This window comes from Rhamphochromis longiceps, linkage group LG3 (assembly GCF_057381845.1).
Source record: "Rhamphochromis longiceps isolate RC_006_pf linkage group LG3, R_longiceps_female_GT1.1, whole genome shotgun sequence".
Taxonomy (NCBI): domain Eukaryota; kingdom Metazoa; phylum Chordata; class Actinopteri; order Cichliformes; family Cichlidae; genus Rhamphochromis; species Rhamphochromis longiceps.
The window spans coordinates 42,489,679-42,505,917 of record NC_140559.1 but is presented as its reverse complement, the minus strand read 5'-3'; the positions used below and the strand labels follow the sequence as shown (position 1 = coordinate 42,505,917).

The 16,239-nt window shown below is 40.3% G+C and overlaps 3 protein-coding genes across 7 annotated transcripts in view; 2 read left to right on the top strand and 1 right to left on the bottom strand.

Moving 5' to 3' along the window:
- Positions 1 to 1,431: 1,431 nt before the first annotated feature.
- On the bottom strand, positions 1,432 to 7,904 carry LOC146674829 (prostaglandin reductase 1-like). Of its 2 annotated transcripts, none has more exons than XM_085398628.1 (9): positions 7,800 to 7,904; positions 5,278 to 5,426; positions 5,111 to 5,156; positions 4,919 to 4,978; positions 3,715 to 3,882; positions 3,107 to 3,380; positions 2,618 to 2,723; positions 2,152 to 2,270; positions 1,432 to 2,050 (listed from the first exon to the last, which is right to left on the bottom strand). In XM_085398628.1, exons 2-9 carry the CDS (start codon positions 5,381 to 5,383, stop codon positions 1,940 to 1,942), a joined length of 990 nt encoding a protein of 329 aa, XP_085254754.1. In that variant the 5' UTR covers positions 5,384 to 5,426; positions 7,800 to 7,904; the 3' UTR covers positions 1,432 to 1,939. The 2 variants fall into 2 exon arrangements, with proteins under 2 accessions (XP_085254754.1, XP_085254763.1); XM_085398637.1 differs by having other exon boundaries at positions 7,846 to 7,867.
- A 2,073-nt stretch (positions 7,905 to 9,977) lies between these two features.
- On the top strand, positions 9,978 to 15,497 carry haus3 (HAUS augmin-like complex, subunit 3). 3 transcript variants are annotated; one of them, XM_085398485.1, is made up of 6 exons: positions 9,978 to 10,113; positions 11,001 to 12,020; positions 12,110 to 12,319; positions 12,774 to 13,006; positions 13,685 to 13,961; positions 15,006 to 15,497. In XM_085398485.1, exons 2-6 carry the CDS (start codon positions 11,028 to 11,030, stop codon positions 15,231 to 15,233), a joined length of 1,941 nt encoding a protein of 646 aa, XP_085254611.1. In that variant the 5' UTR covers positions 9,978 to 10,113; positions 11,001 to 11,027; the 3' UTR covers positions 15,234 to 15,497. The 3 variants fall into 3 exon arrangements, with proteins under 3 accessions (XP_085254611.1, XP_085254605.1, XP_085254598.1); XM_085398479.1 differs by having other exon boundaries at positions 9,998 to 10,113; positions 11,021 to 12,020; XM_085398472.1 differs by having other exon boundaries at positions 10,005 to 10,113; positions 11,006 to 12,020.
- poln (polymerase (DNA directed) nu) overlaps positions 10,015 to 16,239 on the top strand; it is an 85,692-nt gene continuing 79,467 nt past the window's right edge. For both annotated transcript variants that reach the window (XM_085398456.1, XM_085398463.1), the window contains exons 1-2: positions 10,015 to 10,113; positions 15,686 to 15,898. In XM_085398456.1, the coding sequence (XP_085254582.1) occupies positions 15,757 to 15,898 (142 nt within the window). In that variant the 5' untranslated portion in view covers positions 10,015 to 10,113; positions 15,686 to 15,756. The remainder of the gene's footprint in view (positions 10,114 to 15,685; positions 15,899 to 16,239) is intronic.

Here is a 16,239-nt window from a genome sequence, read left to right as displayed (position 1 = left end):
TAATGGGCAAAATAGGTCCGTAATCAAAAGACTGCAAACTGGGTGAAAAGAGGGGAAAAGAATGGTCCTACCGGCTCGCCACTTCAATATGAAAATGATCAATTCAGTGTGGGGGGGGGGGAACCCTGACCTGTAGGCCAGAAAAATGCCCATTAGCACATCAAGTTCAACAAATCATTTTTTCTGTAATTCTGTGCAACAATGTGAATCATCATCATATTTCACAAAGGTACAATGGTTAAATTATTAATCATTTTGGCTACGTAGCATAATATATACATTCCAGTAGCGTTCACTACAAACAAATACAAAAACGACAATAAAGAAACAGACAGCATCGCCGAATTCAAGGCAACACATAACAATAATCAGTCAATTGCACTTTGTTTCAAAGAAAGCCCATTTAAGTGCTTAAATAAATAAAAGTGTTCAAAAACAGCAGTTTTCGAACCGGAGTTCTGCTCGCGGTGGGAACGCACCAAATGTAGTTTTAATCGCGGAAACGATCGACTCGTTACTGACAACTAAAACGTTGTTTTTGGTAGATGTTAAGGACACTCACCGCTAAGGTGATAAGATTTTATAGACGAACTGAGGGGAGAAACGCTTTTTTTACAATGCCGTTAGCTTACAGCCAAGGGAGGCGACGAACCCGGAAGTATCCCTCCACAGCCGGTTTTCATCCTTGCCGCGACTTGGAAGGAGCAAATCAGGAGAGGGACCTCAAATCAGCTGACGTGGGTCATGTGACAGTGCGTAGTTGATATCGGTTATATTTACCTTAAAATATAAAGCATCTTGGGGTAACTGTTGTTGTGAAGAGTCTGATATAAATACCACTGAATAAAAGTAGGATGGGATCTGGCACTTTCATGTTGAAATGTGCAATAGATGTTTTAAAGCTTGAAATCTGAACCTCAACATATTTTCTGCTGCAAATCACCAAAATCAAGCTTTAAAGTTATTAAATAATTTTGAATTTTATGGGGAATAAGTTCCTAAGATAATCAGCCAAAATTTATTGAGATGCAAGTGATTTCTGGGGACACTGTAAATTAAATATTTTGCTGCACTTTGTTGATGGTCCTGACTCAGCCTCCTGCAGAGCCTTGCCCAGCTCAGAAGATGAGTTTGTGATTAAAATCTGAGTTGTAATTTGATTACTTCAATACAGATGGAAAGAAATCATTCAAACAACTATACTTTAGTGTACTTACTAACTTTTGTGCTTGCCTGTGCAGAGATGAGCTGCACACGTACTGCAAAATCATATTTCAACAAGTAACGCTTTAGTGGAAAACAAGCTGGGATGTAAGTTGCTCTTGCCTTTGATATGGGAGTCCCAAGAAGCAGAACCTGCAAACATCAGATTCATACTGTATAGCAAGCCACAGAATTGTTGTTTCACAAGGAAAAAACCAAACAAAGAAAAACAAACAAAACAACAACTTTATACACAGAAAGGTCCAGTAAACACAAAGCATGCGGTTAATCATTCTGCAGTAAATAATGTGTACACGTAGCAGCCACACATCTGCACTGATCGTAACAGAATGATGTCCTTTGACCAGTTTCCTTTTTTCTTGAGTAAAATTTCATTCAGGTTTCAGTCGCTGAATGGTGAAGATGGTGGTGCTACACAAAACGTCTAAATGTAAACTACAATCACAATTTCAATGTAATATTTCAGATTTAACTAACAATTCGTTATGAACGACTGATTTCTGACTAGAAATCACATTTCTTTGAATGATTAAAGTGACTCGACTGCTGTTTCGATGAGTACCAATACACTAAAAAAACAAAACAAAACAAGAAAAACAAGCGAAATGTTAATGTGAAATGATTCTGTTATGGTGATTGCTCGATTCTTCATTAATTGATAGATTGTGTAATAATGGCAGTTATTAGTAATGCTGGCTCTCTTGCATTGAACTCTTCAGACTGCGACGACGGCCTTGCCCATGTTTTCTCCCCGCATCATTCCCATAAAAGCAGCCGGCATGTTTTCAAAGCCTTTTGTGACGTGCTCCCGACACTGCAGTTTGCCCTGTGGACGCACAATACACACATCACAAATACAATACATCACAACAGAAACATGGGGAACTGATGTTTACATCTTTACTTAAAGGAAAGGCTCCCACTAACCTCTTTCACCCATGCTAACAGTCTCTTGAGGGTCTCAGGGTGCTTGTGCTGCCTGCTGCTTTGCATAAATCCCTCCATCTTCAGCTCCTTTATGATCATAGTGAAGTAGGGATACGGACCTAAAACACAGGTCATTAAAGAGAGAAAAATATAAAACATATTTCACAGCAAGGAAACTACAATCCATATCTAAAATAACTCTGTGTGCCTCCACAGCTTTTAAAGCACACTTCAGTAGTGCAATGTCTCCCTCTAGTGGAAAACAACAATAATACATGAGAAATTTTAATGGGTGTATTAACTGCATTTCTGATTATAAGAAGGAATTAAGCTAATTGATGAAAGCATTAGGATCTATTTGTTTTTAGAAAACATGACATCATTAACTGTCTCATAAAAAAAATAAAAAATACCACAATGACGGAGTTTTTACAACTCTCTAAAAAATGATGCCTGCTATCCTCACCTGTCTGCGGTGTACTGTCATTGTAGGTGGAGATACTTCCACACACAGCTATTCTTCCACAGTTCTTCATCTGCTCCAGGGCAACAGTTGCAAAAGAACCTCCCACCTAAAAACAACAAAAAAACAAACAAACAAAAACAAATTAAAGCTGCAAGCAGCGTTATGAGGGCCCTCGCACCCCGTCGCGTCGAGCCACGCCCAACACCTACACCCAGCATTTTCGATCTGATGTGACATTGATCGAAGTCAATGATGATTATCGTTGTCCCATTAGGTGGCGCTCTAACCATTACTGACAAATCGCATATCAAACATTTCCGAACTTGACTTTCGACTCATGCCCGCGAAGTTTGGGAGACTGGACATTTTACGTTTAGGGAAACGGGGTGGTCATGGCGGCACGTGGAGTTTCAATCACTTGCAAAAAAGCGGTAATCTGCTGTCACTCAAAAACACAAAGCTTTGCAATTTAACATCACAAATGCTCACATTTTCAAACAAGCAATCGTATCCTTCAGGTGAAGCCTTCCTCAGAGCCTCCTCCAGGGAACCCACAGTTTTGTAGTTGAAGGCCTCATCAAATCCCAGCTCTTTGAGAAAAACCACTTTGGCATCAGAGCCTGCCGAGCCCACCACCTTACAGCCCTTGATCTTGGCGATCTGTCCCACCACGGAGCCCACCGCTCCAGCTGCAGCGTTCACCAGCAGGGTCTCACCCTCCTTTAGACCCAACACGTCTTCTATCCCATAAACAGCCGTCAGTCTGCAGAGAGACGGAAACAGTAAATCCAGCTGTTGCCTCTTTGATTTCCATATTAATTATACCCACAAAAATAACTGCTTAGAAACTCTGCTTCAGCTCATCAACAGGAGAAAACATCTGGGGTTTGTCCTCTTACTGTCTTAAAAGAAGACTATTTTATGTAAATATTTCTCTATAAAATCACTCACGTCTTACTGTTACTTGTTTTTTTGATTTTAATGCTTTTATTTGGTTGCAATTTTCAACCTAATAACTGCTGGAAAAGTCAGAACATCCTGCCATGATTTAACATCCAATAGAAAATGACTTTGCAGGTTACTTAAATCTGTCTTACCCGGGCATCCCGATGGCACCCAGAGCCAGAGACAGGGACACATCTTTAGGCCACTCAGGCAGGATGGGAGTGAGGCCGGTCCCATTACTGATTGTGTGGGTTCTCCACCCACTGTCACTCACAACGTGGCTTCCCACAGGAAACGCTGGATTTTTACTCTGGATCACTCTAAAGGAAAACAACAACATAATAATCACATTAAAAAGCTTCTCATTGAGATGATAATTTGATAATGCTAGTTGCTGAAAACGCAAAATTAAACTGTAGAATACAGTTAAAGATTATAAGTCTAGAGGTTTATCAGGTATTTGTTACTCAAATACCAGACTGAGCACTGTTAAGGTTCAAAATATTGGGGATGGAGACAAGAGAAAAAACCACAATAACAACACTGGTCCGGCCGGGTTGAGTCAAACGATGATTTAATGATCACACACGTGGGAGATGGACACTGATGCAGACAGCCTCAAAATCTCAAAATGGTGGAGCATTGCTCAAACTTTTATAACCTCTGGTGCCTCCACCTTATCATAAAAAGCCTAAACATTCACATGGTCTCTCTCACACAGCGCCTAAGCTACGACCTTGGCTCCCTGTTTATCTGCTCCTGCTGAAATGGGGCAGAAAACTCCAGCACACTCTGTTCTCTTCTACTCAGACAAATTAGACAATAACCTTCTGCGAACAGTATTTCTTATAACTCAGCAATATAATGCATCATAAAACAATATCATTCATTCACAACAAGTCAGCAATTTAATGTAATGCAAATCAGTTTAACTAATGCAATAGTTATCAGCTTCTTCTAATTCAGGAGAATAATGCAAACTAAAACTACATAATAATTCACAATCTTTAATTAGGGGTATAACATGGCATAAAATAATATCATAATTTTACAGCACTGATAAGCACCTGTACAATCGGTATGTGTATTTCTGCAATATTAGTTCATGTTATCACATGTTAGCCTTTCCTCTGTGTGACATTGCTTTGTGTGGAAAACTGACTGCCGAAGCAGATGTGTTCTCAGTGCTACAAACTCAATGTCTCTACATCTGTTTTTACTCTCGAGTCAGTGAGGAATGACACAAAGTCTTTGGTCATTAGCAGCAGACGAAGGCCGCGTTCTTTTTCAGTAAACATCAGGCATGCACATCACCGAGGATAAAAGCTTTCCCCGTGTGCTGTTTGTGTTTCTTACTTGGCCACCTGAGTTCCAATCATCACATCTCCTTCCTTCATGGCAACTCTGCTGAACGGCCTGATGAAACAAGCAGTGTGTTACAATATAGTCGAATACATTTTGAAATACATTTTCATCTGTATAAAAATGAGCTAAACGTAGCATTGCTATGAAAATGATTCAGTGTATGTGGTTCTGCTCTCTACTCACCTCATGTACGGGTCGACACTGAGAAACACAGCTTCCAGAAGCACCTCTGAAAACATAGGTACACACATTTATTTGACAAAATAAATATGTGTGTTGTTTGTGTGTGTGTGTGGGGGGGGGTCTTTTCTGTCCTATCAGAGAGAAAAAAAACAACAACAAAGTCCTACCTCCATCTTTGGGCTCAGGGAGCTCCTCCACCTTCAGCTCAAAGTCACTGTTTTTTGGGAAGCCGTTAAAGTGCTTAGTCATTACCCAGAACTTGGCTTGAACCATGATGCTTCTCTTGTATGGCAGCAGATATAGCTTTTAACTGCTTCTGTAAACATAAGAAGACATGAAAATCATCACCAGCCTTTTCACCACTCACAGGAAGTTCCTAAGTTTCTAAGATAATCAGCCAAAATCCATTGAGATGTGAGCGATTTTAGTGACACTGTGTAAATTAAATATTTCGCTGTACTTTGTTGATGGTCCTGACTCCCAGGCTGCTGCAGAGCCTTGCCCAGCTCAGAAGATGGGTTTGTGATTAAAATTTGAGTTGTAATTTATGTATTTTTTTGAATTTTCCTAATGTAAATTCATTAGGAATGCTTAGCATGCTCAAAAATACACACATGTACAATCATACGACTTATAAATGAACTCTTTTGTCTCATACAAAGAAACTAGTGATATGACGGCCGCGAACGAAACGGCTATTAGAGCCGGCTCTTTGAAGTGAATGACGAGAGCCGTGGTTTTTTTCCCCCCTATCCTTTCTCTCACTTTTTTCGCTTCACGTCGCACGTGAGCCTTGTGTTTGGGCTGAGCAGAGGGGGGAGTTACACTCGAGGTAGCACAGGAACAGAGCAGGAGGGAGAGAGAGAGAAAGCCAGGGGCAACAACATCATCACATTAGAAAAGTATAGTAAAGAAAATGAGTTCCCCTCCTGGAAGCAACGTGAGGGATCTCATATATCTGATGTTACCAAACGAAGACGTCAGGCTTGGATAGCAGCGGCGAGACGAGCTGATATCGAGTTCTCTGCCATCATTTTTTGTTGGTGTCACATTTTCATTCTTGTAAGTTTTGCGGCGTTACGTCAAATCCAAAGCCCTATTAGACAGTTTTTGCAGAAGTCTGTGACCCCCAGCAAGACAGAACTCAATACTGAATATTTATCATTATTCAGCATGAAAAGTCTGATAGGAGTTTTCTGTCTTATAAAACTTTCTGAATCCTTTATCATCAGTTGTGGATGATAAAGGATTCAGAAAGTTTATTCATGCACTGAATCCTATGTATGCAATTCCAAGCAGGAAAACACTCTTCCAAAAAAAATCATCCCAGAGAACGTGCATCTTTGGGGTTTTTTTGTTTGTTTGTTTTTTTGCATATTTTAATTTATATTTTATTGTGTTGTGGTTTGCAGTGTTTTGTGTTGTTTCCCTTTAAATTTGTTTAAAAGGAAAAAGCTTAAAATTTAAATAGTTAAAAGTTAAATTGTAAATAGTTGTTTTTTGTATTTTATAATTTATTTTTTACATTTTATGTGGAGTGAATAAATAAAAGCATATTTATATAATAAACATATATAAAAAAAAAACATGTTTTTTTATATTAGTAATTCATTTTGTGTATAATTTTATATTGTTGTTGATAATAAATTAATTAAGCAACAAAATAACCTGAAGATCAGGTTGGGAGCCGAAGGAGGGTCTTTTTAGTGAGTCAAGCCGAAGGAGTCGGTTCTCTAAAAAGAGCCGGATTTCCCATCACTAAAAGAAACGGTTAAAGACTGATGTCAGCAGGTGGATCTCCAGTTTCGGGGGATGGGGGGAGGGTGGCGAGGACGAAGAGCTTGTATCTCCAAATCTGATTGGCTAAAAGTTTTGCTCCGCCTCTGACGCTAGTCATGCGTTGCAACGCGCGCTCTGTATGGATGTTTTGCCGCGAAAAAGCACGACTTGTTTATCTTTTTGGCGCCAAACGACTCGCTGACAGCCAATCCTTCTTCAGTGAAAATTGTATATTACTGTACTTCAGACATAGTTTGTCACATGAAAAAAAACCCAAAAAACAGCTTTTTAAAAAAAAAATCCACAGACAGGTTTTCAGTAAAAACACAAAGCATGTGGCTCTGATGATTTTTAAATATTTTATTTCACTTGGTATAAATGATCTTTATTACTATTATTACGACTGTTATAGCTAAATTATTTAAAAATTCTAACAAAAGAATTTCTTAAGTATGGGAGAAAGTGTCTTTTATTATCTCATAACACCTGTTTCTTCTGACTATAAAGTATCTGACTATAAACTATCTGATACTGTCACTATCGGATTATAATTTCCCAGATATTGTTATGGGAGCAGTAATTCATTAGGAATGCACAATTTCTTAGCATGCTCAAAAACACACATGTACAGTCATACGCACACACAAAACAATGCAGGAAGCGTATCCTGCGGTTTTCAGTCTTCATAGACTTAGAAATGAACTCTTGTCTCATACATGTACTTCGTAAAACCCACTCCAGCGTCCATGTTCTTTGGCAAATAATACTGACGCAGACTAACACATTAAAAGTGAGTTGCAACTCCCTCCTGTAGCTGCACTTCCTAAGTTCGCCTCTTCTACTGAAACAGTACAGCTGAGTAAATCCTATTATTCCACAAATAACGATATAAACTGGAGCCTTGCCTTACCGATGAAGTGTGTAGTGATGTGTCCTGTGTGTCGAAGCTTCGATACCTGTGTCGTGTAATCTCGGGGAAGTTTTTGTGAAGCGCGTGTCGAAGCTCGCTTTGATTGCAGTCCGTACCACGTGACTGATTCAGGAACTGGCTCGCCGGTTCGCGCCAGATTCGAAATAAAATGGGCAGCAAAACACAGCTGATTCCTACGGAAGCGTAGAGCTGCCACCCAGGCAAAAGAAAAATACAAGTGTATCACGTTATAACGTGAAAAGTTTATTGTTCTAACAAGATACTTTTCCTGTTTGTACAATATACTATCATGTTTGTACAATATACTTTTCACGTTTGAACAACATAATATCACGTTATTACAATATACATAATCATCACGTTCGTACAATATAGGATCACGTTCATACAATATATTGTATGAACGTGATCCTATATTGTACGATTCCCCATCACACTGTTGTGTAATTGGATTACGTACGTGCTACATAGTTACTTGAGCATTTCTTCTTCGATGGAACCAGCAAAGAAGAGATTTTTTTTAAATCTCATCTCTTCTAATAAAGTATGCATACAGTAATAAATATCACAAATGATAAGTACCATAATATAAATAAACAACACTACAGATCCTATAATCTGATTTCTATCTTTTAGTTTTTTAAAAAAGTGAAGCGCCACACACTAGTTTGTGTCATTATCCAGATGTACATAAGCATGATTACACAGTTACACAATCATACCAAAACTCTGTCCTGATAGTTTCAACTTTCTCTTTTGTATCAGACATACTGAGACGATATTCGGGATAAATAACCATGAAAACAATTTATTTATTCAGTTTAGAGGTTTACACATCACATCATTATAATCAAAGAGCCTGTTTCACATATATATAATATAGAGGGGGGGTGTTCGCTCAGGGCACCAAACAGGCTAGGACCGCCACTGAAAGAGCAGATAGGTTGGCTAAAGCAGCTGTTAAAAAAGTTGATATAGATGTACAGATACCACTGTCAGAATCTGAAGGGAAAAGTATAGTTTGGACAGAAAGTAAGAACTTCTGGCAAATGAGATAATGAAACAAAAGGGAGACATTTATATAGGGTACAAAACACAATAGAAGTTAAGAGGAGTAGTGGATTAAATAGACAGGAGGAGGTTATTATAAGTAGAATACGAACAGGTCATTGCTTTCTAAATGGTACTCTTTTTAGGATAGGGAAACATCCGACAGGGTTGTGTGATTGGTGTAATGCTATGGAGACGGTTGAACATGTGCTTATTAGTTGTAGGAAGTATGTAAGTCACAGGAGGGTGATGAGGGTTGAAATGAGTGGTGGAAGGGAACTTAGTGGTAGTTCCGGAATTAAATATCAAGTTTGGGAAGAGAACATCAAACTTTTTGAGTGTGTATGCAGTAGAGCTGTATGCCATATTGATGGCCTTAGAATGGGTAATAATATGCACTGATTCATTGTCAGCTGAGTTAATTATAGAAAATGGGAATACAAGTAGTAATCAGACCATTCTGTATGAAGTTATGTTTGCTCACCATAGAGTGTGTGAGCAGGGCAAAAGTGTAGTAATAACACACCAACTCATATAGGCATTGTGGGGGATGAAAGAGCAGATAGAATGGCTAAGGAAGCTGTTAAAAGAGTAGACATTGAGGTACAGAAACCATTATCTAAATCTGAGGGAAAGTGTATTGTTTGGAGTGAAAGTAAGAAGTTATGGAAAATGGCATGGGATAAGGAAACTAAAGGGAGACGATTGTATAGGGTACAAAATACAGTAGAAGTTAAAAGAAATACAGGAATGAATAGGCGGGAGGAGATTGTCATGTGTAGAATAAGAACAGGGCATTGTTTCCTGAATGGCACTCTTTTTAGGATGGGGAAGCGTTTAACGGGGCTGTGTAATTGGTGTGGTGTCATGGAAACAATAGAGCATGTATTTCTTATCTGCAGAAGGTATGATAACCACAGGGGAATGATGAGGATAGAATTGGGAATTAGGGGGGAACTCAGGTTTGAAAAGGTGGTTGACTGGCTAGGATGTCATGAACGGAAAGGAGTGGTTCTTCGGTTTCTGAGAAGAATGGGGTTGTTTAAGAGGATTTAAAGAGCTAAGTGCAGTCTAAGTAACACCAGAGGGTGGCAGTAATGCAACCTCGATGGCTGCAAGCTGCCGTTAAACTGGAAGAAGAAGAGGAGTTGGCAACTGCTCGGTTTGGATGTTTGGCGCGAACCTATAAATGGCGAGAAGAAGACGCTAAAGACCGGAGGTTTCTTCTTTTAAAATTAAAATTGTGAGTATTTTGTTGGCAGTTTACTGTCTGGTTTGACTCAAAATGTTCAGATAACAAGCGAAATACAGCAGCCCTTTACAGGCGTACTTACGAGTGTAGCCATTCTCTAACCATCGACTAGCTAGTTAATGCACAACGGCTGGTATGCTTAGGTAGCTCGGTAGCTAGTTGTGACAGTTGTATTATCATAGCCGTCAGTGCTATCGGTGTTTTGTCTTAAGCTCATATGCTTTCATTTGTTAGCTTTTAGTATTAGGTACAGGATCAGTTATATATTTTTGTAATATTGTGGATTCCTAGTCAATTCTGTGTACAAATATTTTGTATTTGTATACAAAATATTTTGTGTACAGAATTTCTTAAGTAATTGTTAAGTCCAAATTGTTTTTATGATGTCGTGGAGGTTTTTGTCATATGAATTTAGAGGTGTTGTGGGGAGCAGGTCAAAGTGACCCTGTTAAGAAGAAGAGTCAGTAGATGCCATACAATACATGTGTAAGAGAGGCAGGTATAACAGTGAAGCTGGAAGGAGCAGAGATGGTGAAGCTAACTGAACGAAGAAGAAATGGCTCTGATGATGTTTTACAGGGAATGTTAAGAAATGCCATGATGAAATACTGAAGCTCTGGGGAAATCATTTCAGGGTTACGATTATGTGCATTTTGATTGTTTGGTTGTCAATAATGAACTGTGTTTTCAGTTTATGTTTATGTGTTATGCAGTGTTTTGAACTGATAATGTAGCTGACCAGAAAAAAATGCACATTAACCCAAGAATATCCTTAGTCTAGAAAAGTCAGAATTATGCTTTGCTGTATATTTTTCTTGCCTCATGTGCCTTCATCTAATCATCTTTGATCTCCATTGTGTTGCTGCATGACTGACTAGCACAGTGTTGTGGGAAACAGGTTAAACATGTTAGACGGTGGACAGTTTGTGGAGGCCCTAGGCCGCCTGGGTTATCCTGGTTCATCATCACTGAAGGCCTCAGAGTTCGACTGGCTCTTTGACTGTGCTCCGGAGAACCTTCACTTCTTGCGGTTTGTCTGTCGGACTCTCAACCAGAGCAACGTCCTCACCCCAGAGGAGGCACGTGCCTTTCAGGAGCTACAAAATTCCGGCAAACCAATTTTAGATGAAACCGCCTTGAGTGAAGTTCTTAAAACCATTGGAAATTCACATGGGAGCAGTGGTAAGATCTTGGGGTCATCCTCTTCATCATCTATGTTTGCGGCAGAGGAGACTTTCCCTATAGAGGACTTGGAGGCAGAGCTCCAGGCCCTGCGTAAAGAGAAAGAATTGAAGCAGCGACGTTATAACAAGCTGCAGGTTGTCGCCACTTCCCGTGCAGATGTTGACCTGCGACTCACTGCAGAGCTGGAGAGCACTTCATGTAAGCTCAACGAGGCCAACTCTTCTATTGGAGCTGAGAATGCTGACACCAACACACTGTTACAAACCCTAACAGATGAGGTCAGCAATCTTGCATCATATTTTCCAGTTCAGCCAGAAGCCAAACCAAAGGGAAAAGACCCTCCTGTTTCCCAGAAGCCCACTTTTCTCCTCTCTCTGCTTCCCTTGGATCCATACCTGCATCAGGAGGAGCTCAACACTAAAGCACTTGCTGCCTTCACACAGAAACATTTTTTCCAGGGCATATCAGCCATTGTTGAGAGTTCCTGTTCTGAGCGTTTCCAGGTCCTTGACCTCAGTTCTTGTGATGATGGAAAAGAGGAGGAGACTGGGCACGAGGGAGAGGAGCGGCTGGTCGATCGCAGGAGGACTGAGATGGCCAGACTTCAGTGGTCTCATATTGTTGCTCAGCACCAACTGATGCAGGCTATGGCTGAGGAGAAGAGCGTCAGGGCTGGACTAGACTGGCTGTCAGACAAGTCTTCTCATACTAAGGTAAAGTAAACATGTTGTGACTGTTTGTCTTATTAATGCTTTGTCTTCCTCTATAAAGTGCTTTCTTACATCTGTCTTTATGCTACCAGAGCATTTCCACCTCCTCCTCATTACATGTGCGTGAGGTTGTGTCCAGAAAGGAGCTGCAGGCTGTGGAAGCGGAGCTTGAAGCTCTGCTTCATGGACCAGTACCTGCTGCCCTGAGGGAGTCAGCCAGACTGCTTAATTTACCAGTAGTGAGGGGAGACCTGGCTTTGCAAGTGGCCAGGCAGGACTACTACACCTCCAGACAGAATCAGGTTAGCAGCATTTCCACTGATTATTACATTACGAGATTTTAATGTGAGATAATTCGTTCTCAGCCTGTCTTTCAGACAGGTAAGAGGTCAGGCCCAGATGTTGAAAAGCAATTATGGTGAAACTGAAAACTCATATAAACCATTAATGATATTCTTGATATCAGATCCTTGAAAACACAACATTTTTAAAAGACCATAGCCTTTAAAAATGCCCTGAACAAAACAGCTGAAACTTTAAGTTCACTTCAAAAAAAAGGCAATGGTTGTAAGCTAGCATATTCGTAAGCATCATGTAAGTGCCATGTATTTGGTCCTTTGTCTGTCAACAGACACCTGTATTGTGGAAATTGTGTAAGATTTAAGAAAGTTGTGGAGCCACCGTTCCTTGTCATTACATGTCCTTTTAGGAATTGGAATCCATCAAACTAAATCAAGTGTAACACTGTCCACCCAGGTACGAGACTACTTGCTCCGTCAGAAAGCCTGTTTTGACTTGCTCCTACTGGCTCAGGAGATGGAGTTAAGAATGTGGAAGACGTGTCAGAAGCACCTGTGTGATGTTAAAGGCAAGCTGAAAAAGGAAGGTGAAGAAGTGTCTCTCCGGATCAAGTCTCTGGCACATCCTGACCTGATAATTAACCCTAAACCCAACCCTATCATCAGCTCTAAAGATGCAGCTTTCAGCAGGTGAGAAGATTTGAACTCTATCTACTATAGGCTTTTGTTTTAGAGCTGGAATTATAGACAGAAAAAGCACGAGCCAAACACATAAATAATCATTTAAGTTCAGCCAGCTGTCGTAGTATGTTAATTTACTTTATTCTAAAATAGTTTTTATTAACAAGTTACAGTTTTACCACATGCACATTTGACTAGCTGCCCTTTCAAAAACTGGACAAACATGATTAAATGTACTTGTCGACATCAGTTCAACCTTCGTGTGTGTGTGTGTGTGTGTGTGTGTGTGTGTACAAATGTAGATCTCCAGCCTTACAGTTTTTATTTTCAAACTCTGCTAGAGTAGCTTTGCATTTTTAATGGTTCAAAATATCCTTTTATCTTTCACTGAATCTTGGTGCTGCCCCTCAGTTCATCTACTTTTAGCTCTTCCTTTGAGCCTTTTGATTAGGTCCCCCTCACCAACAGAAGGTTTGAGTATCAAACCTGAAACTCCATATATTTATTTATGTGTGCTTCACCCTAGCAGCTGTTAGGTGGCATTTTTCTTGTTTGCAGACAGTCAGTCAGGAGGACAGACTCACCTCAGCACTCTGCTTTTGGCTTATGACCCTTTGGATCCTTGTATAAATGCAGGCTGTATCACTTTGGAATAACTTTGTGTTATTTTCACCCTTTTTTACCCAGACTCCTTCAGATGCTTGACTATGATTCAGCCCACAGTCGATCAGAGCCTTTTCGAACATATGAAGCGTTGGACCAAGCTGCTAGTAATCTAGCAAACAACCTCCATTTGATCAAAGATGCTCTGGCTGGCGCTGGCCGTGAGCAGTGTTTCACAGCAGCTTGTCTTTATGGCGACTGTGAGTCGCTCCACAGGGCCTTGTACACTGAATTCCAGCAGCTGGTTTTGGGCCCGCAGGTACGTCTAACTGACCAGGAGCTCCTTTGCCCCAGTGCACAGGTGGGTGTGTTTCCTTTCACTTTATAGTTTGAATAGTTAACGAAGGTGACAGAGTTCACTCAGCCCTTCATGTGAGTCAGATGATTTTTAGACCTAATACTTGACACAATTGGTGAATAACCTGGTAGCACGTTGTGTTTTCTGAATTTCTTGTTAAATTTACATGTTAAATTGTAAAGAAATACAGTGGAACCCCGACTTACGAAATTAATTAGTTCCCGACTCGTAAGTCGAAGCACCCATTGCGCGTTTTGAGTGAGGCGATGCTGAACAATAGGCTATAGGCTAATTGCTAACTAGAACAACAATATGTCATTCAAGTGGAACAGCGAAGCGCAAGTACGGAAGCCAAGGGGTTGTCACATGCTTCGGAGGGCATTGTGGGCATTGTAGGCTCAGCCAGTCAGAGCCAGCGGATTTCGTTACTCGGGTATTTTGCCGTAACACGGGCAGAAATATTGCCGTCCAGTGCCTTCGTAACTTGAATTTTTGTAAATCGGGGTTCCACTCTACATTTGTTTATTGGGCACAGAAGCACTGTGTAATAAATTGTTCACAAGAGGATCAGCTTTACTGCATGGCATGGGATTTAATATCAATGACTATTAGCTATTCATCTCTACTACATTTCAGCAGTTATAAGTTCAGCCTTCATACAAAGTGGTCTTAAAAAAATCTGTTTTAAAATGTGAATGTGCACTTTTTAATGCTGCCATAGCATTAACGATATAGGCTCTGTGACAGTGATTCTCTTAATATTTTTAATAAACCAACTAATGTAAATTTACATAAATCTTTGCTTATTGTCCCACAACTGTAGTAAGCTGCATAGATGGGTTCATATGGTATTGTGTTTCTGGCCCTGCAGCGAGGCTTATAATGTAATTCAGTATTATTATCATTATTGTTATTATAAAACAAATGATTATTTAATTAATAATACTCCAGCTACAATTACTTATGTATCTGTTATTTGTGTGGTCTGTGCTTATATCTTTGTTTCTCATTCACCCTCCATAATTTTTTATTTAATTTTTTCTCCAGGAGCTCACAGCGAAGCTCATGGAAGCAGAGTCTCAGCTGCAGAGTTTACATCAACTAATGCAAGAAATTCTGGGAGAAATTAAAACCAAGCGTTCTCAGCTGGAGCGTAATGCCCTCCTCAGGCGGGAGAGGGAATTGTACATCTACTTTCACTTGGATGCCCGACTGCTGCAGAAAATAGTTGAAGATCTGGAAAGGAAAATGTCTGCAAAGAGAGGGCAGCAGTAAAACTTCAGAGATTATTTACAGGCGGCTCAGGCACTCTCCGTGCTTGAGCTGAAAAAACAAAAATGATCTTTGCTGATAATCTAGTTTCATCTTTTTGTGTTGGAGATGGAGCTGTTTATATGGGATTCATTTGAATGTGTTTAAGTCATGTAAACATTCATAAGTGAAAAGCATCCATGATTGTGTTGTTCAGTCTTGATGTTCAAAAATTCTTGTTTTTTTTCTTCGTCTCCAGTCATCAGTTAAATAAAGTGAAATACTATATTTCTGAAGTTTTGATTTTTATTATAAATGCCTTGTGATTGCTTCTCATTATTGTCAGTATACTTGGTGAAAGTTCCTGGAAAATGTTTTCTTTTTGTTTGTTTTCTGTTAAATTTTTTTTTTTTTAAACGCCAGTTTAAAGCTTGCCTGTTTATCACTGAAGAAGCTCTCTTCTTTGTCCTATTCAGGCATTTCATAGCTGAAGAATCAAAGCTCTGTGGGCCCAGTGGGAGAGCTAAGTTGTTCTGTTGGGGATGAGATGGAGTGGTCCAACAACAGATTGTACACAGGACCCCTGTCACGGGCAGCCCAGAAGGTCTTGGCTGCTCTGCGGGCCCAAAGTCTGCGTGGAGCCAGATGCAACCAAAACTACTCCAGCAATCGCAGACAAAGTCAGGCAGGTTAGAAGCACAGACAAGTTGAGCTTGTTGCAGTATGCCAGTGGTTCTCAAACTACAGACAGCATTGGGTCGCATGGATTAAGAGGGGAATAATATGTTCTAAACACACTGCAATAGGATTTATGAGGGGCGATCGTGGCTCAAGAGTTGGGAGTTCGCCTTGTAATCGGAAGGTTGCCGGTTCGAGCCCCCGCTTGGACAGTCTCGGTCGTTGTGTCCTCCGGTGGCGCCAGTGTCCGGCAGCCTCGCCTCTGTCAGTGCGCCCCAGGGTGGCTGTGGCTACGACGTAGCTTGTCATCACCAGTGTGTGAATGGGTGGATGACTGGTTGTGTAAAGCGCT

What these genes read in the sequence shown, in the direction of transcription:
- LOC146674829 (XM_085398628.1), bottom strand. Translation starts at nt 5,383, where the DNA reads ATGGTTCAAGCCAAGTTCTGGGTAATGACTAAGCACTTTAACGGCTTC. An exon ending in AGTGTCGACCCGTACATGAG is followed by an intron (nt 4,979 to 5,110) that starts GTGAGTAGAGAG and finishes TTGTTTCATCAG; the next exon opens with GCCGTTCAGCAGAGTTGCCA. An exon ending in TGTTAGCATGGGTGAAAGAG is followed by an intron (nt 2,051 to 2,151) that starts GTTAGTGGGAGC and finishes GTGCGTCCACAG; the next exon opens with GGCAAACTGCAGTGTCGGGA.
- haus3 (XM_085398485.1), top strand. Translation starts at nt 11,028, where the DNA reads ATGTTAGACGGTGGACAGTTTGTGGAGGCCCTAGGCCGCCTGGGTTAT. An exon ending in ACAAGTCTTCTCATACTAAG is followed by an intron (nt 12,021 to 12,109) that starts GTAAAGTAAACA and finishes TTATGCTACCAG; the next exon opens with AGCATTTCCACCTCCTCCTC. An exon ending in AAAGATGCAGCTTTCAGCAG is followed by an intron (nt 13,007 to 13,684) that starts GTGAGAAGATTT and finishes TTTTTTACCCAG; the next exon opens with ACTCCTTCAGATGCTTGACT.